We start from the raw sequence: 25,487 nt of genomic DNA, 5'->3' as shown, positions 1-25,487 counted from the left end.
CTCGCCATACAGTGTCTTGTCATATTCAGACTGAATGCTCACTCTGCAGTGACCAAGCCTCTCATCAGCAGAAAGAATCAAAAGGCTAGACTAACCTTTGCTGAGAAGCGTGTTGTGTGAACAGAGGAGAACTGGTCCAAAGTTCATTTTAGTGATGAATGCAAGTTTAATTTATTTGTGTCTGATGGGAAACATAATGTTCGGCATCAAACTGGGGAAAGATTGAACCCAAGGTGCCCAAAGAAGTCAGTGAAAGATGGAGGAGTAAGTGGCATGGTTTTGGGGATGTTTCTGCAGCAGGAGTTGGGCCTATTATACAGCTACATGGCAGGACCTCAGAACCTGTTTATCAGAACCTCCTTTGGCAACATGTGGTTCCTTCACTGCGAGCATCTCCCAATCAGCCAGCAATTTTTATGCAAGACAATGCCCCCTATCACACTGCAAAATGGGTAAAGCAGTTCCTTGAAAGTGAGAACATTGAAATAATGAAATGGCCAGCCCAGAGTCTGATCTAAATGGTAAATGGACTGCATTTATATAGCGCTTTTAACAGACCCTATGGCCATCCAAAGCGCTTTACATTTTTGCCTCACATTCACCCATTCATACACCGACGGCGATGTCAGCCATGTAAGGCGCCATCCAGCTCGTCAGGAGCAGCTGGGGTTAGGTGTCTTGCTCACAGACACTTCGACACTTGGTCAGGTGGAACCGAGGATTGAACCACCAACCTTTCGGTTTGTAGACAACCTACATGAACCACTAAGCCACTGCCGCCCCCCTAAACCCCATTGAAAATCTATCTAAAATCATTGGTGACAAAGTTATGGCTAAGAAACCCACTACAGTTACCGAAGTGTGGAAGAGACTGGAAGAAGAGTGGACCAAGATCACACCATAGCAGTGTGAGTATCTAGTGATGTCCTGTGGCCGCAGATGTGCTGAGCTCATTCAAAGCAAGGGCCACTATACTAGGGCCACTATACTTCCTACTCATTTTTGACTGCTGTAAGCATCACGTTTTAGTTGTAATGGGGTTTTTTTGTGCTGCATTGGTTATTGTTCTCTAATTTTGATCACAGTGTTTTTGACAAAATAAAGGTTTTTGTTTAAGTAGCTTGGTATTTTGTAAAACATGCTAGAAGAACAATGGTGTATCCACAGCCAATCGTCCTTCAAACTTCAAGCAATGATTATCTACAATATTTCTGAAAAAAATCTAATGTTTCTAAATTGTTCTCTAATTTTGATCTCCACTGTATATAAACTTTTTTTTTAAGAAGAACGAGACTTCTTACTGATTACCAGGGATGCATTTATTTGATCAATATTTCAGTACAAACAGTTATACTGTAAAAATATTATTACAACTTAAAATAAGTTTTCTATTTAATTATATTTTAAAAGATCATTTATTCCTGTGAAGGCACAGCAGCTTTTCAGCATCATTACTCCAATCTTCAGTGTCACATGAAGAATTAATTCTAATATGCTGATTTGTGCAGCTTAACATATTTATGGAAACCATGCTGATATTTTTAATGAGATTAAATTAATTGAAGTACAGTAAGTATAGTATTTATTTGAAATAGAAATATTTCGTAACAATTTTCTTTGCTGTCACTCTTGATCAGTTTAATGCATGTTTTTGACAAAGACAAATAAAAACACTTTTTGAATGAAAGTGTATATATATTAAAAATTTTATGAAACAATTTAGGGTTAGTGTATTTGCTATTAGCTGTTCACAAAACAGTCGAAGTCTATGGTGTGCCCCAATTTATATAGCTATAAGTGTGTGTGTGTGTGTGTGTGTGTGTGTGTGTGTGTGTGAGCCTGTTTATGTGGTTTATGAGGACACAAATTTGTATAACTACATGGGTATTACACTGGTATTACACTATAAATGTGGTTTATGAGGACATATCAAATGTCCTCATAATTCAAATGGCCTTAAAAACATACTAAATGATGTTTTTTTGAGAAAGTAAAAATGTTGAATGTTTCCTGTGATGGGTAGGTTTAGGGGCAGGGGCAGTGTAAGGGGATAGAAAATACGGTTTGTACAGTATAAAAACCATTACGCCTATGGAGAGTCCCTGTAAACCACATAGACCAACATGTGTGTGTGTGTGTGTGTGTGTGTGTGTGTGCGCGTGCGTGTCCTTACCTTCTTTTCAGGGTTGTACTTCTCAAAGATCTCTGAAGCTCTGTCCTCCCCTCCATCAGTGAACAGCATGATGATCTTATTACAGTTTGCTCTTGAAACATTAACCTATGACATTAACATAAACATTAATATAAAAGGAACCAATCGATTTGTAAGTGCAAAGATTCTGGCCAGCATTACAATAACAGTCCAAGAAAAACAAGACAATAAACCACCATGATGCCTCTAATATTCACTTCTGCTGTTAATAAAATCAAAATCTCAAGTGCTCAAATGGAGTTTTGTTGATTATAACTAGCACAACCGGCCACAAGATGGTGCAATAAACTAAAAACTTGTCTTAAAACATTAAACTTGTTATCTGGCAGGAAGTTCTGTAATGCACTAAACCATAATGTTTGTATATCTCAATATACACAATATATATACAACTTGTGGGTCACGCATAATTAGACATAAAAAATACTCTACAAAAGAAGAGTTTCTTATCTGATTTCCAGAAGAGTAGGTAGTATGTTGTGAAGGTAAATATGTTACTTTTGAGGGGTAAAACTGACAAATATTTTGGACCCCATAATGTCTCTTGGCTACTTATTTAATCTGCATTATATATTCTTACTGAGGAGAGCTGGTCAAAAGCCTCCTTAAAGCCGATTTTATAGTCAGTGGTGCCGTTCGCTGTGATCTTCTGTACCGCTTCCTTCAGAATCTTCTTATTGCGGACATTTGCTTGTACCAGGTTTTCAAAGCAGGCAACCGACTTGGCCGAATTGTTGAACTGAAATCATATAAAAAGCCTTGTGGTTAGTTGGTAAGTTATCAGTAAAAATCTATGAATATTGTGAGACACAGTAAGGCTCACTCGCATGCAAGGACAGTTATGAAATCATTTTACATCATTCAGATTCAAGTCTTTGTTCGGTTCCTCTACACAAGTCTCATGGCTCAGTGCCAGCAATACACTTAGAGCACTGTTGCCTAATTTCATTAACGTCAAGCTAACGTCACACAGCTGGAGTCAGGCCATAAAATACAAGCACAATGCTATTAAAGGAATAGAGGAAGAAAAGTTAATTGAAAATATACTAAACCACTCACTTACTTGAAAGCAGAATACAGAGTTTGTGATTTTTATTCCTGTCAGTCGTCTCACAAACAAAATGCATTCCATAAATGAATTGCACAGCGTCTGAAGCAGAAGGCGACGGAAAATATCAATAATTCTTTGGCGTGCCGCCTCAGCGGTGCCTAACTGAAACCGCAAAAAAATAACTATGACGTTATGGATGCTTGGAGGCTCGACGCCTCTGTTTCCCGCCAATTTTCTGTTCCTAGTCAGCAGGAATCCAGATTTTTTTGAGGAGCGTCGGAGGAGTTCATCATTCAAACATTCTCTTACCGACACACACACACACACACACACTTCTCCTGTATACTCACAGAGACGATGTTGACATAATCATCATCAGAGAGCGTTTCCAGCATCTCACTGACGGAAGTGCGAATGAGCTTCAACGTCAGGCCCGACACACTTCCACTCCTACACGGAAGCAAAGCATAGTTATAACATGTTTATTACTATATAATTACTACACTTGCTGCTAAATATTAGGTTAATTCATGCTTTCAGTTCTTTTATTTGATTTAGCTGACATTGATACAATGAATACAAAAGGGACAGTTTACAAAAAAAAAGAAAATGGAGAGAGCATAAGGACAAGAAAATAACCAAATCACTCAAGATATCCTGAACAACATCCTGGATCAGGTTTTTATTTGTTAATAATCACTCTGTGATTCCAATGGGAGGTGTGTGTGCTTCAGTGTTTAGTCATTAAGCTAAAATACATTGATTGGCTAAAGCTGAACTACACTAATGGGCTCAATGCCCAGACAGCACAACACCATCATCATTACAGCTAAGCAATAAGAGAATTAAATCTACAAAGCCACATTTTCTAAAGACAATGAGGCTAATTATACTTGTAACCAAAAGAAGCCCCTTAAAGGCTCCTTGAAATCATTTTTTTTTCTTTTAGTATGAATATGTTAGGAATAAGCAGGTGTGCTCCAAAACAATGGCACAGAGTGCATACACTGTAAAAAAAAACAAAAAAAAAAACGTTTATAATAAATATAATAAAACTAAAGACTTTTCGGAGATATGAAGGATGCAATACTACTCTATAGGTACTCAAGATTGACATGAGATTGACTGAAACTGAGTGTTTCACCCCCCCCCCCCCCCCCCGTTTTATTTGTGATGATGCAGTGAAGCATGCCAAATTGTGCTATTTTCAGGATTTGTAATTGTTTTTTATTTATGTGGTTCAGATACAATAATATTTTGAGTTTTTATTTATTAAACCAATTTCCTTCATTGTATCAACTATTTTTATCTAATTCAATTTAAAATTTTAAGGCAACCAGGTTACATACTTTTTTTAGGTGAATGAAGTCTGGTTTCACGTTAGTTTCAGACGCACCGTCACAGCGTGTATACACACACTATAGAGTACTAGAGCGTAGAGTGTCACATGAGCGTGTCGGCGCAGACAACAAAACGCATAGAGATTAGGAGGAAACTGTGCCTTTATCAAACAGAAAGGCTCTAGTCAAACTGTAATAGAAACAAAACGCTATTGGCCGTTTTAAAAAAGGGGAGGAGCTGCTAACAGCTGGAGCTGTTTCAGGTGAAATTGAATAATGCTGCACGTTTCAAGGCACTTCAGTGGGCCTTTCTGTATGATAAATATAGCACATTAATACTAATAATCTCAAATAACTTTTGCTTTTGATGAATTTAGGATTTCTGGATCATATATGTAACTGACTTTTCAGTTATAGTCCAAATGATACATTTATTTTAATGCCGGACATTACTTTAATGTGCTTCTTTATTTCGAATGCAATTATTAAATGAGTAAGTTGGGAGTAACAGTTTAAGGTGTATTATAGGAACATAAAGGTGCTTTTTTTTGCTTGTACTAAATCCAGTGTTCATAAACTATATATTCTGACTAACATATTCATAAACTGCTTAATTTAATAAAACTGTTATTTAACAGCCTGCCAAAGATGTCAAAAGTCGATTTTTCATGTTTATTAATCTCACTTTGCATTGGCTTAGCGCCACATTGCGTCATTCTTTAATCAGCATCTCTCTCTTTCTAACGTTGATAAATGACTCTAACGCAGAACTAACATGAGCTTTTTAAGTGGATATTGTGGAATCTGTCACATGCAATGAAAAATTATACTCTGCTGATCAACCAATTACTCAAAGTGCACAACCGAAACAGGATTCAGCTGAGTAGCTTTGTGTCAGTGAGTGTATGAACTGTAACAGTAAATCATAGAGACTTCACTCACGCGTCCACCAGGATCAACATGTCTTTAGGTGAAGCTGCACCTTGGATATACCTAGAAACACACACAGGAGAAAACCCATCAGCCATAACAACTGAGAGACAAAATGAAGAAAATCGCACTTGTTATCTCCATCACATGCACAAATGTATAGGGATGAAACAACACAGGTTTGCTCACCAGGGCCTTCGGCGTACATCATACAGGTCAATCTTGTTCGGTGCGTTCTTCATGTCAACCCAAGGAGAAGCTATAGCAGATGGGATTATGGGATACTGGGTTTGTTACGATTATTATCTTTCCAACTTTCCACACTCACTTCTAATATTGGAAATAAAATATTTTCATGCAACAACTGGTTATTTAACAAATAGAAATAGATTTTAGTGCCTATTATATATGAACAAAATATGAATACTAAATAAAATTCACAGTATTCAATACAAAATATTTAATTTTTATTTAACATTGAATTTATTTTGGTTTAATGTTTATTGATAATTTAAAAACAAAAACAAATAATTGAGTATAAATATTATACTATTTTGATACTAAAGAAAAAAATGAAACAGCAGCTTAGAGGTGATCAGTTACTGTTCACTGTTCAACCTTCTATAATCAATAAATAATTTAATAAATCAATAAATCAATCATCAACTATTTAAAAATCTGCACTTATTATTTTGTATTAAGCCTTCTGTAATTTAAAATTTAGGTTTAGCATTTATTAATAATTAAATAAAAATCATTCAAATAAATCACAATTATTTTGATACTAAAAAAATGTAATAAACAATAACCCTAAGAGGTTATCAGAGACAGTGTTCACAACTATTCAACCTCCTACACTTCCTAACTTCTTAACATCTTAAGCTCTGGGACCGTTTTTGGGAATTTGGGCCAACCCAAATTTAAAAGCTTCCCATGCCCACATACAGTGGTCTAAATACCAACATGTCCTCCAAACAATAGTAGTTGTAAATTATAAAAAAATATTTTTGCTAAATGGAAATATGACAAGTGGTTAAAAGTCCACACATTGCATTAAAATGAACACGCATTGTGATTGGTAACCACAGTCACACGTCAATTCATGACGTCAGACGTAACACGACACTGTCATTATTTTTATGCCAGCTAGAGGGCGCATGCCTTTAAAACGTAAATATAGGTTGTAATAAGGTGCTTGAAAAACAACCTATAGAGTCGTATTTTGTGGAGGACAGTTCTAAATACACAATTTTGGTGTCATTTTACAGGAAACCCTTTGAAGTTACATTAAACACAGAAAGTGATAAACATGTTGGCTGAGTTGTAAAAAAAAGAAAAGAAAAAAAGAGGCACTTATTATAAATAAATAAAAAAACACCTCTTTTTGGAGGGATTTATTACAGATCAGCCAACATATACTTACATATTTATCACTTTTAGCAGCATTTTATATAACTTCAAAACGTTGAATAACACCAAAACTGTGTATTCAGACCACTCTATGTGGGTATGGGAAGCTCTTCAATTTGGGGAGGCCAAATCCAGGCGAAAATGGTCCCAGAGTATTTCGGTGTAAATAAGTTACTTTGTGTAAAACAAATGCCAAAGTGATGCATACCTCCAGAAAGTTGACATCCTAAGCTTTCAAATGATACCGCATATGAGGTCAGAGCTCCTCCACAGACATTTAAAATTTAAAGTAAGTGCTTGATGATGTCATTACAGGCTAACTAATCAGTTTGAAACCAGCACAGCAACCAAAGGATTTAATACTAAGACCTGCATGAGGTTGTCTATAGTTCAGAGCAGTTATTTTTGGTTTCCTGTTCTTGTATTCTTGCCCCGGTACTTCTTCACCAGCCCTTTTGCTCATTAGTTTATGGCCTTATTTCAAATGTCACCCTCAAAAACCCCTATCAGCTATGAAATCTTTGCGTTAACTGTAAATGCACCATACTGTATGGCTGCATATATAGTGTCAATGTGCTTTACATAGTCTCTGTGTTATGGTGAATGACTGTAAATATTCATAATCATTCCACTGCTTTACCTGGGAAGTATCGAGCCAGGCCAGTTGCACTGCCAAACACCTGCCAGAGGAGGGACGGGTCATCTTCCTTGTTCTTCCTAAATACTTCATCCAGAGCCGCAGTCCAATTCAGCTCATTCAGGATTATAGTGGCTGTTACAAACATATACATACACAGGATAAATCATATTTAATGACTAACTTGCGGATGTGAAGCATCCCTACAGGTCTTATGTGATTTAACACATGCTGACATGTATTCTGAGAGCTTTGTTCTAACAAACACTCAAATGAAGCCCAATTCAACAATAAATCAATAAACCGTCTCTCAAAATTTCAGACACCATCATGTTAAGCTAAACTCAAAGTGATAAACCACTTGGAGAAGCTGCGGTAGAGGAAACAACAAAGTGAACTATTAGCTAATGCAGTTCTAAACGAATTAGAGGAAAATTGGGCCGTTTTTCCAGAGAATGCCATATATGGACACTATGTCTGCTGTAAGTGAGAGTGATGCTAACATTTTAAAATGAACATAAATGAGCAACCTTGCAAAGATATGACATCATTCCCCATGATGCCACATGACTCATTCTTAAAAAAAGCCTTTGATATCTCTTTCTTCTTTTGGTTTAGTAGCATTGACAATCTAATTCTAAGAAGAAGCTGGTGTGCCTGATCTCATGGGACATGTTTTATTACCTCTTAAGTCACCCACTTCCTCTTTCCATCAAGACTCCTCCCACTCTAGGTGTGTAAATCAATACAGGCTTCTCCATCACTCAAAAGCTGTCCAGACCCTATATTGATCATCTTTAAGAGGGTCCATCAACAGCCCAATGCCATCTTCCCAAATTTATCTTGCTCTATTTATTTATATCTATTTATATCTCGGTTCATAGTCAAGCATCGTGTCCCCAGGCTCAAGTTATCGGTCCCATTACATTTTAACATACATTAAACATCAAATATCTTCTGATTGGCTGAGACAATCTTGAGATTGGCAAGATTACTTGTCACTAGAAACTGCCATGTCACACCTGGTTAGGACAACTACGGAACAGCATCACTTACGAGTACACACACATGTTGTGTTTTGTAAATTGTGGGGACTTTCCATAGGCGTAATGGATTTTACATAGCCTAGAAAGCTAGACGCACCCTAGAGGCAGCAAATGTAATCTGCTGCGAATATTGTCTAGCAACTCTCAATATACTTCTGAGCTGAAAAAAACAAACTCTGGTCAGGCCAATCACATCATGTATAGAGTCGGTGGGCGGGGCTTAACATAATGACGGCCGAGTTTCGCTTGCGTGCTACTCGTAAACACAGAAGCTGGTGAACGGCGGTCTTTCGAATCAGCTTTGATCGCGACTCTTGAAGAAGAACAAAGAACGGCACTGAAGTCATTCTTAAAAAGGGAAGATGTTTTCAGAGTTTTGCCGACCGGATACAGCAAATGTTTAATCATCAACTAGCTCTGCTTCATGTTGCTCTGGTTGGTTGTAGCGCTATCCAATTGCGTGCAGAGGGAGTTTGAAAGACAACCGTTTATCCCACCCCTCGGATCGAGCCCTGTCAATGGTGAGTTTCCAGACCAAACATCTTGATGTGGGTACGGCTTGTCAGACTAGATTTTACACTGTACTAACTGTACATTCTATCCCCCTACACTGCCCCTGCCCCTAAACCTACCCATCACAGGAAACATTCTGCATTTTTAGAAAAATATAATTTAGTATGTTTATAAATCCATTTACATTGTGCACTGTACACTGTGTATGTTCAATAAGTTATGACGTGTTTTTACATTGCTTTAACTCATTAAAATAACTTAAGCAATGTTAAACTTTGTTTTAATAAGTTATACAAGATGCAATTTTATAAAGTCAGTTTAACATAATCCAAGATTTTTAACAACTGTGACAAGTGTCCCGAGCGCTCATAAGCGTCGCCCTGGAAACAAGGCGGGCACACCTGCACCCGCTCATCACGGGCTGAGCCGTCACACCTGCAGCTCATCAGCGGGCGGCTTTATAAGCCTGCACGCCGGCCAGAGAGGTGAGAGATGTCTCCAGAAGACTAACTGTTGTCTCCATTTTCCCTCCAGAGAGCAGCGTGTGACGGCCAGCACTCACTCTGAGCACGGACCCTCATCACCGCGAGCACCGAGGACAAGAGAGAGAGATCACACGGAGCACTCTACACGACGCACTTTCACTTTCATTTCACCAATAAATCCACCCTTCGGGGAAATTCACCTGCCCTCCTGTGTCGTGTACTTCTTCACCCCGTCACACAACTTATACATCCAAGTCAATTGTACTTTTTTTTGTACAGTGTAGGTGATCTCAGGTTTATTTTACATTGTGGGGACATTATAAAATAGTCCCCACAATGTGATATAAACAAGTACACACACACACACACACACACACACACACACACACACACACACACACACGTTTAAATTTGTTATATTCACTTACATTTTCCTTTTCTAATTTAAACAGTTTTAAATGTATTTTTATTCATTGTCTTTCATTATTTATTTGAATATTACTTAATGTAAAAAAAAAAAAATCATCAGATGTTAACCGATCTTTGACTTAGAAAACATGCAATGATACCTAAATGATACCGGTATTATAATTATACAGAAAACTAGAAAGCTAGCCATAAATGCATACATACTTTTGCTGGAAATTGCTGTAATTAACTGGTTCTGTTTTACAATGGAACTCTGATGCTGAGTCTTAGTGCTGACGCTATGGGGAACGCCTCTGGAATGCACTCACTGTGAAAATTTTGCAGTCAAAAAGCTCTGCTCACGCATGACCCTTTTCACGAGGGAAGAGGGTCTTTCCCCCACAGTTCATTCCCTGCTTCTGCTGAGGCAGCATGTTGGCTCTGTTCGTGTGGGTTGAAGATTAGAAAGGTGGAAAGGTGTTTGGGATGGGGTTGTTGATTTCCTAATCTCCTATTGCCAGTTCAGGTGATCTGCTGGATTCAGAAGCCTGGTCTGTGTTTTTTCCGTGCCAGCTGAGAGTATGTTGTTGGCGCTATCCAGCTCTAAGGAGCTAGATGTGGTGGAAGTAGGACATGATAGTAAAATTACTGAGCCTATTCTCTCCGCAGGGGTGTGTGTGTGTGTGTGTGTGTGTGTGTGTGTGTGTGTGTGTGTTAATGTAATGACCCGCATCACGGTCAGGATGATTTTGACATTGGCATGAGATGAGTATGAAATCACTTGCAGTCAACTGGATAAGCTTAGGCATCGGTCACTCTGAGGGCGTTCCCCATAGCGTCAACACCAAGACGTATACAAATATGGCAAGCTATCAACTAGCTCCAAACTCTCTCACAACAGCCCAGGAAAAAAAACATTGCATCGGTATTGTGGAATTAAGAAAGCCTGTAATCATCCAGCGAGAGGATATCCCTTCTGGACACACACAAACTTAATACACACATCATCCCTTTACATACAGACTGTGCAAGAGGTCAATAGTGCAAGGAGAGTTCCTGACACATATTTCTACATAAGACTAGTCCACGAAGGCATCATAATTGACTGTTTCTAAAGGAAGTGCATTAGTAAATGAGAGTGTAGATTATCACATTGAAACGAGGTGTATCCATTTGCGTGTTTGTGTGAGTGTGAGTGTGTGTGTGTGTTGGATCAGAAGTGGTTTCACACCCCTTCCTGTTGTTCATCCATCAGGCTGTCAGTCTGCAGGATTAGACACCACACACATCCTCATTAGATAACACCCATACAACCAGATATCTATCTATGTCTCTCTCTATTGGCTTCTGTCTGGAAAGTTAGCACCAATAACTTCCCTCAAGATTAAACTCCCCTTACAAAATATTCTTTTAAAATTGGAAGCGCAATGTTATGACTGTTCAAATACTTCAGTCTAAAATGAACACTCGCCAAAGTAGCAAATGTGTGTTTAAAAAATGGAAATAACATTTCTTTGGGCAGTGATTAGGGGTTATTAGGAGCTATCAGGAGCTGTGACCTAATATATGCCTATTTAAATTAAAATAAATGAATCATGTAAGTGACTTGCACAAATAACACATTAACATATGCAACATCTTTTAACAACTCTATGTGGTGACTAATACATGAAATATCTGTCACAATATGTGACCAAAAATAATTAGGAACTAATATTGAGAATGTCTTCTCATTAATTTTTACAGATATGATATTAAATAATGTTTGAAAATTAAACTAATTAAATAATAAATAATGATGTGACCAAAGGCCACATAAATAAATATATGTGACCCTGTAGCACAAAACCAGTAATAAGTCGCACGTATGTATGGGCCAAAATGATAGATTTTTATTTAATGCAAAAATCATATAAGGATATTAAGTAAAGATCATGTTCCATTAATGTACATTTCATACCGTAAATATGTAAAAAAAAAAGAGATGACTGGTCACATGGGTCACATATATAAACTAAAATAAGAAATTAGAGCCTGACTAGTGACTACAATCACCAAAACCATTGTTTGTTATTGCTGTTCAGAGAGAAATATTAAGTGGTCTCTAAAAAAATGTCAGAGCTGTATATATATCATGTAAGATCACAATGTTATGCTATCTCTGCCATAGTATTTTTTTATAAATATAAGAACGTGAAACTGCAAAAACAGATGGAGGTAGAACTAGAAGTTGTCTCTAAGAGTAGCGGCCGCCTGTGCGGTAGTCTGTTTTGTTTCTGACATTCTGATTGCGACGAACAAAAATAATTTATAGCTCAATTTAATGAGAGTGAGAGAAAGAGAGAGAGAAGGACAGAGGGGGAGAAGTGAAAGAGTATGTGGTGATTTGATGACAAGCTAACTTTCATTGGTTTAAATGAATTAGGGCAGATAGTCAACAGAAAAAACAATCTGAGCACTAAGAGCACAGCCAGAGGGTTCCGTGTGACATACACGTCATCGTGCTCTCTCTCTCTCTCCCTCTCTTTCTCTCTCTCTCTCTCTCTCTCTCTTCTCTCTCTCTCTCTCTCTCTCTCTCTCTCTCTCTCTCTCTCTCTCTCTCTCTCTCTCTCTCTCTCTCTCTCTCTCTCTCTATCACACACACACACACACACACACACATATATGTCCATCTTGAGATTGTAGTGACAGATGACACGGTGTGTTTAGGCAAAAAGTACAGATTCATGTCTTAATAAGAAACACACACAGACAGCCCAGAGCCTCTAATAACACACACATATAAAACTACACAAACACTTCAATAATCAGCCACATTATTACATAATAAACTAGTATTAAATATAGTGAGTTAAAAAAAAAAACAGATTTAATGAAAAATAAAGAATGCTGCCTGAAAGATTCGCCCAGTGGCTGTTGCAGAGCGAAGGTTATGGGTAAGAACTAACCAAGAAAATCAGGCGGAAAGCAATAGGTACTGAGAGTAATTTGAAGTGAGTAAAAGTAGATAAAGAGAGACAGACTGAGATGAGTCATATGATGAGCGCGGCTGCTTCAGTCCTCATCTAGAACACAAATATCACATTCAGCTCATTTGCCTGTAAAACACTCACAAAGGGTAAGCTACAGTGAGCCGACAGCTGAGGACAACAGATTTCGGTCAACACAGAGTATATAATACATTTTGCCTTAAGAAGGTGCTAGTCATTTTGACCATTTAATAAAGAGTAGCAAAATCACAGCTAACATACAATTTGATGTTTATTAACATACAGCTTTAAGGGAATTATTAAGATATATTGTGGACAGGGGTTAACTTTTTTCCTGCTAGCGAATTTAAAAAAAAGTTGGCAGCCACTGCCAAATAAATTGTCAAAAAATAAATAAATTTCATACTGTATATATATATATATATATATATATATATATATATATATATATATATATATATATATATATATATATATATATATATATATATATATATATATATGTATTATATATATATATATATATATATATATATATATATATATATATGTGTGTATTATATATATATATATATATATATATATATATATATATATATATATATATATATATATAAAATATTAGTAGTAGTAATATGCATTGTTAAGGACTTCTTTGGACAACTTTAAAGGCAATTTTCTCAACATTTACATTTTTTTGCAACCTCAGATTCTAGATTTTCAAATAACAAACCATACATCAATGGAAGGCTTATTAATTCAGCTTTCATGTGCTGTATAAATCTCAATTTTAAAAATGTGAATAGCGAATTTAAAAAAAAAGTTGCCAGCCACTGCCAAATAAATTGTCAAAAAATAAATAAATTTCATACTGTATATATATATATATATATATATATATATATATATATATATATATATATATATATATATATATATATATATATATATATATATATAAATAATGTGTTTTATTCCTGTAATTGCTCCTCCAGTCTTCAAATTAACTTTCAGAAATCATTCTAATATGCTAATTTGGTGCTAAAGAAACATTTCTTGTTATTATTCTCAATGTTGAGATAAAAACAAAAATGTTTTCATGGTCACTTTTGATCATTTTAAAGCACCCTTTCTGAATCCTTTTTTTAATACTACAGGCTGCAAGCTACTCAAAATCTACTATCTTTCTCAACACTGGTAGTAACCTGAAGACGTTCATAACCCATAACCTTTTAAAGCAAAAGACAGAGAGTGAGAGTTATTCTCTTGCTGGAGGATATTAGGGGGTTGTGGGGTCACTCGGGGGCCAGGCGTGCTGCGTTAGAACTGGACTGCTCTCTAAATTTAGTCTGCAGTTTTTTCACAAGCCTCTGGCTGTCCACACCTGACACATATCAATAAAGCTGAGCTGTCACTGAAAGATTGATTTTTTTATACACAGATATTTTAGTTACCATGCAAAGTCGTAATAAAAAACATGTTCAATTGATAGTGTGTGTGTGTCTGTGTGTGTGTGTGTGTGTGTGTGTGTGTGTGTGTGTGTGTGTGTGTGTGTGTGTGTGTGTGTGTGTATACTCACAGCCCTCGTAGATATCTGTGGGAATGTGCACTGCTGTTGTATTGTATGAAACGAGGCGTTTGAAAGCAGGATCCTCTTTGAATTCTGGTCTGAGTCGATTCTGCCGTATTTCTGTGTCATTAATGTCATACTAGGAAGACAAGCAAAATCTCTCAAATAACAAAAAACGATTCTGTAATTTACATTTCTCTGTTGTTTAGTACTTATCATAATCTGCATTTTAAAAGTGAAATCTTACCTTGTCCTTGGCATTGTAGTAGATGGTGTCATTCACCTGTTTGATAGAGTGAGAGAAGTTAGCATTTTTTTATCTTCTATATTTTTCACAAGTTGAAATATTCATTAGGATAGTGTATCCTAAAATAAATTTATGTTGTACACAGGTTTTTGTTTTTTAATAAATCATTCATACACATTCCCAGAAGGTTGCAGGAATTCAGGATTTTGTGCAACAACTAGGCTTTATATTTCATAATCACAAATTAACATTCCTAAAATGTTGTCTTTAATCTATTTTTGGTAATAATTTTCTATATACTTCAGCAGGTTAATTTGAAAACAAAACAAAAATGTGGTGCCTAAAATCATTATTCCTCATTATTATTAATAAGGAAATGAGTGTATCCTTAAATCATGCTTATTTAAAGGAAAGTATTTAAAAGGCTTTAATTGAACCAAAATCTTTTGTTTTTATTTAAAAAATTTATCAATCCCCAGTTTGTTTTGTTTTAGTTTTTTTAATGATTTTTTTGGGAAACTTTCCATCTCTGACATGATGTCCAGCGATGTTTTATTTGAATGTGTCTAACTGTTTTTATATAGTTTGGGGTTTTCTGTACATACGTCTGCAAACTAATCTCTATGCATTCACGAGTTGTTCAATTTCTGTACTCTCTCTTTCCCAGAAGGGATGTTGCTTTAGGTGTGTATGTGTATGCGTGTGTGTGTGTGTGTGTGTGTGTGTGTGTGTGTGTGTGCGTGCGTGCGTGCGTGCGTGTGTCTGCGTCTCCTCCCAGGGTTGTTCTCCTCACAGTGTGAGGGCGCTGTCAGGACTAGCATTAGAGGGGCGTTAACAAGCAAGCTCAGTATCTGACATACAGTTGCCTTGGAGACATAGGAGTGGATCATCACCGGCTGCCGCCACCTGTCCTACTTGTTCGCTAATCGTGTGGCAGACACTGTTTTTAGGTTATAGTACACTAACTGCTGAGACATGCGTGTACAGGTCACCTCTACATCCAACTCTTGACCTTGTAGGTTGTGTTTAACACGACTGGTACCAGCATCCCATCGATAATTCAAAAGAAAAGCTGTCTGTCTGTCACCGGTAACACAGCAATTGTGTCTATAACAAACAGTTGAAGAGAAGCACCTGCTGTAAGAGCTACAGGCAGGATGGACTTTTGAACATAAAGGCACCCACACGTGTTTTGCCTAGAATTGGCCCTGGGTGGTTTATATTTTAAGTATAATATAATTACATTTTTAAGTATAATATAATAATTTACATGCAAATTGGAAATGTGCAATATAATACAATTCTGGTCAATATTCAATTATATTGTGTGTAAATAAATAAAAATGATACCATTAAAAACTAAAAGTCACTAATTTTAAGTGCCTCTTAATAAATATTTGTGTACTATTATAGTATTTATACCTATTTTGAATTTTTTGAATTAAGTTACATTTAGTTGTAGTAATTTTGTTATGTGCTTTTATTATTTTGGGTGATATTTCTATTTAGCTTTCTTTTTTTCTTTTTTTTATTCAGTTTTAGTAATTTTAGTTTTTGAACTTAATTCAGTTAGTTGCAAAGTCAACAGCAAGTTTTCTATCTAATATTTATATTTATAACTTTTTTCATTTTTATTTAAATTACAGTAATTAACTAATTACTTTCCAAATCCTATATCAACCTCAAGTTAAGCAATTCAAGGAAGGACATTATATGGCTCTGTTTTAATTCAATTAAATACATAATATAAAACTACATCAATTATTCATATTAACTGTCCAAAGAATTACTAATAGGAGGAAGATCGATAAAAACATGCATTTTTAAGTTAGACGTTAATTCCACTATTGTATTATATATAATTGTTCTACAGTCTATACACAGTATTTAGTAACTAATTAAATTACACACAAAAAAGAGTAATCCCTTGCTTTACTTTTTCAAGGGAAAAGTAATTAAATTACAGTAACTAATTACTTAGTAGTAACACCCAACACTGTTAAAGGTTTAGTTCACCCAAAAATTTTAATTAGATGTTTATCTGCTAAGTACAAATAAGTCAAGTTTTTCCATCGGCAGTAACTTCGGTCGGATGAGGTCAAAAACCGACCCGAAGATATAGCCTCATTTGTGCCTGCGCAGATCGATCGAATGAGCAATCTATGCGGTATATCTCTATGATCACGTGGGTTTTGACCTCACCTAACGGAAATTACTGATGATGGGAAAACTTGATGAGACTCGTCGGGATATGAGATAAAAAAATAACAAATACTGTTCGGATTCTCACAGAAACCAATCGGCTCGTGTCTTAACAAATCAATGTGTTGTGAGGAGCAGCAGGGTTTTTGTGCACATTGCCTAAGCATGTATTTTTGTTTGTAGGTTTTCCTCTCATAGAATTGTTACCTATTCACCCCATTATATGACTGGCACACAGCAATGGTTGGATTTAAAAATCTTCATTTGTGTTCTACTGAAGAAACAGGCCTACATGTTGGATGCACTGGGGGTAAGCAGATAAACATCTTATTTTTATTCTTGGGTAAACTAACCCTTTATTATATCAGTAGTACATCCGAATTAGAGGTGGATCGATAGGATTTTGCTAATAGGAAAAAACTTTTTTTTTTAAAGAAAGGTAATAAAAAATGATTGTGCCAATACTAGTCTATATATTAAATGTGTTAAATAATCCTCCAACAGCTCACACTTTCCCAAACTATCTGTCTATGTCAAAATTAAGGACTGACGTCATTGGCAGATTATCTCTGGTTGTGATGCTGTCAGTTGATTAAAACCACTGAATAAATAAGTTTTGGGTCCAAACTTAACTTTTTTGTTTGTTTGCTAAAAGCATGTTAGATGATGAATCAGAATCAGAAATTAAATATTGCTACGATACAAATTTTGATGACTCATTCGGACAACACTGACAACTAGACATCGCATCAATTCCTCTGCAAATTAGAATTGATATTTCAGTCCGTGGGAACCTGATTTGCATCAATACAACAGACACAAGGTCTGAGATCAGGATACCAAAATTTGACAGTCCTATTGATTATCTCTTAATTGAGGTGTCGGCGTGTCTAAATGTGAGAACTGAATAAAAACACTCAGAAAGTGTTCACAGCCTTATTTTTTCCCCCTGTGAGTTTTGTTTCTGAGTGTTAATAAAATGTGTGTGTGAAGCATTACGTCAAGATCATCCTTCCACTGGTGCTCCTTCTGCATTTTCTCTGCAAAAGTCACCAGCGCCTACAAACATAAGAGAAGAGATTTATAAGAAAGTTTATAAGAATGTATACGTATAGGAACATACACAACAGCCCAAAAGGTTGGGGTGAATATTAAAATTGATCAAACATGATCAATTGTGTACATTAGCTTATTCTGAAATGTGTCAATGAAGACTAAAGTAATGATGCTGAAAGTTAAGTTTTGAATTTCCAATTCCAGAATATTACTGTAATTTTGATCAAATAAAAGCAGCCAGTTATTCAGGTTCAGTTTGTTTTATTTAATGCCATGTCAGCATCTACGGCTATTTTCATGGCAAAAATAAATTACAAAAATACAAATATCATATAAATACAATAAAACCATACAAACAAACATAACTCATATTGTACATTTTTTTTTATTTTAATTAACATATGATAAAAATCCAAAACCTTTTCAGGCATAATCTGTCCTTAAGAGAAATAACTTCATAAAAGAGCATTCTAATTGTATTAAACCCAGGACAGTCCAATAAAATGTTTAACAGAGACGGAAATCTTACATAAACATAGAGTTAGGTCTTCACCTTTAAACAAAAAAGCACGAGTCAAATTTGTATGACCTATACAAAGACCAATTGATCAGATCTGGTTTTAAGATTGATTAAAAGTCTATTTGAAATTTCCGGAGGAATTTCCAACATGTCCTCCAACCAATACGCCTATAAGGATCACTTGTCACTTCCTTGAAATACAACGCATAGAAGCGTTTTCTAAAGTTGTGCTCCTATTGACAGCAGGACACTTTCATTTTAAAGCATTTTCCCCTTTTATCTGCGTAATATTTCAGGTTTTGAATAGCTCAGTTGGTAAAGCATTGCAGTATACGACATATGATCATGCGATCGTGAGTTCGATCCCAGGGAACACATGTGCTCATAAAGTGTGTATGCTATGCATTATAAATCACTGGGTTGGTTTAGGGATGGGGTGAGTGCTGTTGAAAATTAATATAAATATTTTTGCTAAATGGAAATATGACAAATGGTGGTAAAAAAAAATCCACACATTGCATTAAAATGAGCACACATTTTTATTGGTAACAACAGCACACGTCATTTCATGATGTCAGACGTAACACGACACTGTCATTATTTTTACGCCAGCTAAAGGCCGCATGACTTTAAAACGTAAATAAAGGTCGTAATAAGGTGCTTGAAAAATGACCAATACAGTCGTATTTTTTGGAGGACAGTTTGTGAATTTCATATAGCTTATTATTCTTGTATGTGTTCCACTCCGCTTGCCACTTATTCAATATATCAGGCTTGGTAATCATAAAAGACTTTTGAAAAAAAAAGATGTCATAACATATTTTTTACAAAATTTTACAGACTCCAAACTTTTGGTATATATTATATATAACAGTTTAAACCAGAAAAGGACACCAAAAAACGATTATCTATATATACAGTAGCTTTATTGATTTTCTCAAATCTAATAAGAGCCAGACACTTTATAACACAAAAATAATGACAGAGTTCCAATGTATTCATCATTTAATCAACAATCAGCTTTAATGTGGGAAAATGAAGCTCAGCTTTAATTGTCATATCAAACTGAGTGAGAAGACACATGACCTGCATTCAGCCTTTACTCCAGATTCTCTGCCTATGAGAAACCCCTCTAGTGATGGCACACTAAATTTAGACAGCAACTCCGGTCCAGTCCAGGTTTCCTCAACTGATTAGGTTAATAACAGTATAATCTGGTCTGTAATAGAAACTCACTGTATGCCTAATTTCCCCAGGGAACTTTTACAACTCTTTCCTGAAACTTGTGAGCCCTTTTCTTTATGTTTCCTTATTTTATTTTTTTATTAGCCTTGAAATTAGATTTAAGATTAGGGGTTTTTATAAGGGGTCAAATCTTGAGAGTCATGGGACCAAAAACAAATGAAGAAATTCTCATTATCACAGCTCACACTGTGAGATGGAGAGATTTTGTTAAGTTAACAGCAGTGGGTTTGTCATTTAGTGGTAGTTCATAATAAAGGCTAAAGCTTAAACTTCATGTTGTTATGTGGAGCAACCAACACGCAGAAACATACAACAGAAAAAGGACATAAAACAGGACCCTCACGACTATTTGTCAAGGTCAGTAAATCTTTATTAGCAGATTTAGCAGATAATTTGACCTTTTTTATGACAAGGCAAGGTTAGTTCAGGTTGCAAAAATGTAATGTGGTGTGACTCCCCAAATACAATGATATTAATTAATTAATTAATGACTTATTCATGATATTTTGAAAATAATAATAATGTAATAATATAAAAATGATTAAGTTTAAATAGTTAAGAAATGTGGGTTAGTCCCAGTTGGGTTTAAACACCCTAAACATCTTTCTAATTTAATTTTAGATTACATTTGAAATGTTGGCTTGGCCAATGTTGGAAAAATGTTAGTACATTTCCAATTGGAAATGTTATTACAAAGTAGTTACGGCCGCCTAATATAAAGTGGGTCTATCGAGGGTAACCCAGATATGATGTCATACCCGACGATACAGGTACAAATGTCTTATTTTTCTGGATTTAAACATTGTTGGAAACATTTGGAATAATGCAAGTACAAGTCAACGAAACATATAACCTTGCTCTAGTGTTTTTTTGGATACTTTATACCAAAAATCTTACATATTGTGCCTTTAGTGAAGCATTAATGGAAAAAAATGACTATCTATGGAAGTGAGCATAGTATTTAGGTCGAGATGACAACATGTGACATTCTACTCGGAGCTGTTCACATCATCAAACTCAAAATTATGCATTTCCATGGCAACACTATCAACGGCAAAATGAATTTGCAGTGGTTAGGTGGTACAGCAGTCACGGTTCCATCGAAAATTCAGTTGTAAATTAAATCAAAAAGCTGTAATTACGATTTCTACAAGGATTTGAACGCTGTTTACAAGTTGGAATCTGATAATTACAGTAATAATGACATGGCCTGAACGGACCTACAGTATGCAAAAAACTCAGTTAAATCACCTAAATGAGTAGAATTTCTCAGCAAACTTATTCTTTAGCAGCAAAATAAAAAAAACTAAAAACTATTTTTAGCTTTCCAATTAACAAAATAACATTGATATCACTGCTGCCAGAAAAAAAGATGTCAAGAGCATGAATGCCATTCAAGCAAATTAAACCCAACATACGCACATCATGCATAACCTTGAGAGACCTTAGAAAGCTTTTTAAGCTGTAAGCACAACATTTTTTACTCTTTCAAGGTTTTGTGATGCTAATCCAAACAAAAGATCCACCAGAGTATCGCCATTACAATTAGATTAAAAATACAGTTTTTTTTATTTTTTTATCGCTTGATCCTCCAGGGGAAAAGAATGAACAAATGTAATGCATAGCTAGATGATGAAACCTCTCCTCCCACTTCAGACATCCCATAATAACCCATTGACCCCAGGGTCTATGCACTCCGCTGGGGTTGTTATAGCAACAGCTCATCAGTGTGGTCTCAGACTCATTAGGACTTGGGTGTGTGTTGGTCTTAGAGCAGACCCCTGCTGGCACACAATCCAGCGAAGATGGGTAGTTTGTGGTTCTCAAGTGACACTGCAATGTGCATGGCAAGGGCTTTGATTTTCAGCACAAATATCCTGAATCAGCATTCAAACATGTCTCATCTCGGATTGCCCAGGATCATTGCCAAATTTCACTGGGTCTGGAAGCCCATCTTCCCTGTAAGTAGGCTATAATATAGAGGCATAGTTCGGTTCAAAACCCACTAGGAGGCTTTGGATGGAGGGACAGATGTTTTTATTTCCCCCTTAAACTTACTGGGCTATCCATTGCTATAAGGTCTTTTGGAATAATACTTTTTTAATAAAACCTAAAAAAACCTTAAACCTTGAGCTATTATTTTCTTTGGATTGTTTTTTCTGCATCTTGAAATTAATAAAAAAAGTGCAGTCAAATCATGATATGATTTATCGTGGTGTGTGTGTGTGTGCGGTGTGTGTATGTGTGTGAAACACGTTTTTTTATGATAAACACAAGTTTTTTATGATAGATGCAATTCATCATGATTAATCTCGATTTAACAACACTAATAAAAATATATATTTCATATTTTAATACTAATACCAAGTTTGTCAATTAAAACTTTGAAAAACAAGCAACTTTTTTCTAACTTCATTTATCAGTCCAGAAAATGATTCAAAAGTTGTCACATGCCACATAATAACTTACTGTAATTCTCTTATAAGTAGTGTAAGGTTAAACGGTCAGACTGGTATCAGCCTATAATACAACCATAATGCAAAATCCCAGAAGACAATCCCGCTAATGTGTGCAGAGAAAAACAGAAGATACAATCTCTAACAGCACTTTGTCAGCAATGCACAAACTCACATTATGCATCAGTAGATAATTATTTACTCTTGAACCGCAGCTCTCAGGCACAAACACCTGATGAGCAGAGCATCACTGTACATGTTGCAAAATACAGAGAACACAAACATCTGCTGCTTCTGTGTATCTACTGTAATTCCCAGAATACTTGCTGAAAGGGGGGGGGGGGGGAATCAACAAAGGATGAATGCATACACATTCATATATAATCAAAACAGTTATATGTACCAACCTAATTACAAGACTAATTAAACAATAATGAAATAATATATATGTAGATTATCCTTTGATGAGAGAATTTTAACATTATAGCACTAAAACTCCATTAAAAACTACCCAGCTAATGTCTCTGTATAACATCACTACATTCAGCATAAAAAAGCCACATTTTGTTCGGCAATGACAAGCTCTTCAAAAGTCAGGCAATTACCCTATGAATCCTGCCACAGTGTTGCGGAATGATGGAAGAAATGGCGTGAAATGCTGCAGGGTGGATTTGTCACGTCTTCCTGCTGTCGTGAATATGTGTCATTTAGCTCAGTTGGTTTAACAGGATCTCTATTTTGTCTCAGTTTTGTTTTGTATTTTCTTGTTTTAACAGCTGCTGATTATAATGTATACAGTATTCATTGTACAGTCATTAAAGCGTGAAAGCTAAATCATAAAGACATGTGCGTGTTTGTGTCAATCCTTCTCTATTTATCATACAAAGAGACAAAGACAGTGTGTGACAGCTGTGTGAAACACAATGAACGAAACCCATAAACACAAAATCTGCATTATAATAAAAAACACATGGAGTATGCCTCTTACTAAAAAGTTCACTGTTATTGATCAAGTTTTTTAAAGAATTTAAAAGTTTATTTAGTAAGGATGCATTCAATTGATCAAAACTAGAAGTAAAAACATTTCAAATGTCACATTAGATACATTACTGACCTTTTATTTAAATATCCAAGTGTACTTGGTACAGTTAATATCAAATGGTAATGCTATCCATAGCCTTTTTGGGATACTGTGGCTAGTTGTCACTTCTTACACCAGTGAGTATTTCTCTGGGTGCATTTTTTTTTTCCTCCAAGTGTTAGCTACGAAAAAAAGCCTAATTTAGGCTTTGAATTTGAACAGTGAAACACAAAACACAAAAAAAAAATTATAAGAAAAAATATATAAAAATTCGTGCTGGCCATTTATGTGTTACATATACGTTTTTGTATATACATTTATAACATTTAAAAAAGTGACAGCTTGCCCCAACCTAAAAATACCCTTGACCTGGGAAAACACCCTTTTCATCTCTTTTCATCCTTTTCTACTTTCATCATAAATGAGACCTCCTAGGAACTGTCACCATAAAGTTAACACAAAATTACGCTTCTGTCCATCGTACTGAATAAAGTCAATAAAAAATTACCATATTCGCTATGGTATTTTTATGGGACTCCTATGCACCTCAAAATGCCATAGTAGTATTACAGTGCATATTACTAAAGTGTTTGTGCAGCTCAAAGTTAGAGAAAACACAGGGCACAATTAATAAGAGAAGGTAAAATATGGTTTTAAATGCTATATGCTAAAATCTTAATGCCTCCCCTGCTTGGACCTTTAACAAGTAACAACTGCCAGCCAAATCAAAATGAGATGAATAGGGCTCCATTTATTCATTTAGCAAGCTAAAGACTGAAGCTGATGTCTTTATTGCAGTTGCTGGAAAGCGTCCATATTGTGAGTGGCACTCTTAACCTTTCGATGTGACTCAACATCAGGAAGAGAATGAACTTCTCCACCAATCTGACACCAATGTTCTGGCTACAACAGCATGTGGAAATATGGTTGTGGAAATCGGGTAGTTTTCACACCTTTCGGCAGAGTGTAAACACAGATTATAAAAAAGAAGACTATGATCCCTATAACATTCATCATGTTCAGCCTGGCAAAAGCTGATGGGAGTTGGAGCCATGTTGGCTTGAGGCAGGGTAAACTGTACTAGCTTTCTAGAATTCAACAGGATTGGTAAAGTGCTATACTTATTGGGGGATCCACCACCTGTCACTGTTCCAAGACCAACATGAGGAAACTGGCATCTAGCACTACTCTTCAACATACTGAAGACCAGCCTGAGGCCAAGGGATCTGAACCACACCACCACAACATGCTTCGAAACAGATGGCTCCGTCCGTGCGTGCGTGTTTGTGTGTGGGTGTGTGGAGAAAGTTCTCATTTCAAAATGCCTCCATTAGGATGTTAAAACCCAAAAATACATACATTGTTAGACCCTTAAAAATAAAGTTGCCAGGAGGAACCAAAAATGGGGTTTCACAGTGATGCCATAGAAGAACCATTTTTAGTACCCCAAAGAACCGTTTTGTGAAAGAACCATTTAAAGAACCATTTTTTTTCTAACCATTTTATAGTCTAAAGTACCTTTTTGCACTACAAAGAACCTTTTGTGTAATGGAAAGGTTATTTGGATATTAAAGGTTCTTCATAGAACCATACACTATGCCAAAGAAACATTTAAGAACCTTTATTTTTAAGAGTGTAGGACAAAGCAAAACACAACAAAACTAATAAAATAAAAGAGAAAAGAAACGTCCAATAGGATAGTACAACCTAAAAATACATACACTGGCAAAACAAAAAATTTACTAAACATCATAAAATAAACTATTAGAAAATAAATAAATAAGTGTGAGGGTTAGATTTAAGGATAGAAAATTAAAAACAAATATTAAACAAAAAATAATAATAATAATAATAAATAAAAGTGTGTTTTTAAACGTGTAATTATGTTGACTATAGTTTTGAATCAGTACTAACAAGACAAATATTGAAATATCCATGTTTTAAAAATAGTATTTCTACTCTTGGTCCATTAACTAAAATGGATTACACAAATAAAAAATCTTACAATTCTTTCTTTTTTCCTAGTTTTTCCCGTAGGACATATAAAAATCCTATAAAGAATAAAAATCCTATAGAGAATTAGCTACT

The 25,487-nt window shown here is 35.6% G+C and overlaps 1 protein-coding gene across 1 annotated transcript in view; it reads right to left on the bottom strand.

The window, feature by feature from the left end:
• Positions 1–25,487, bottom strand: part of cacna2d1a (calcium channel, voltage-dependent, alpha 2/delta subunit 1a) — an 87,174-nt gene that overhangs the window by 29,080 nt on the left and 32,607 nt on the right. Inside the window, exons 4-12 of the mRNA XM_067428725.1 lie at positions 18,041–18,100; positions 14,840–14,875; positions 14,602–14,731; positions 7,584–7,715; positions 5,723–5,792; positions 5,546–5,596; positions 3,614–3,713; positions 2,793–2,951; positions 2,174–2,278 (exon numbers count right to left, since the gene is read on the bottom strand). Coding sequence (XP_067284826.1) covers positions 2,174–2,278; positions 2,793–2,951; positions 3,614–3,713; positions 5,546–5,596; positions 5,723–5,792; positions 7,584–7,715; positions 14,602–14,731; positions 14,840–14,875; positions 18,041–18,100 — 843 coding nt within the window. The remainder of the gene's footprint in view (positions 1–2,173; positions 2,279–2,792; positions 2,952–3,613; positions 3,714–5,545; positions 5,597–5,722; positions 5,793–7,583; positions 7,716–14,601; positions 14,732–14,839; positions 14,876–18,040; positions 18,101–25,487) is intronic.

This window comes from Pseudorasbora parva, chromosome 20, assembly GCF_024679245.1.
Source record: "Pseudorasbora parva isolate DD20220531a chromosome 20, ASM2467924v1, whole genome shotgun sequence".
In the NCBI taxonomy this organism is placed as follows: Eukaryota; Metazoa; Chordata; class Actinopteri; order Cypriniformes; family Gobionidae; genus Pseudorasbora; species Pseudorasbora parva.
Note: the sequence above shows the minus strand (reverse complement) of the source record. Positions and strands in the feature narration are given on the sequence as shown.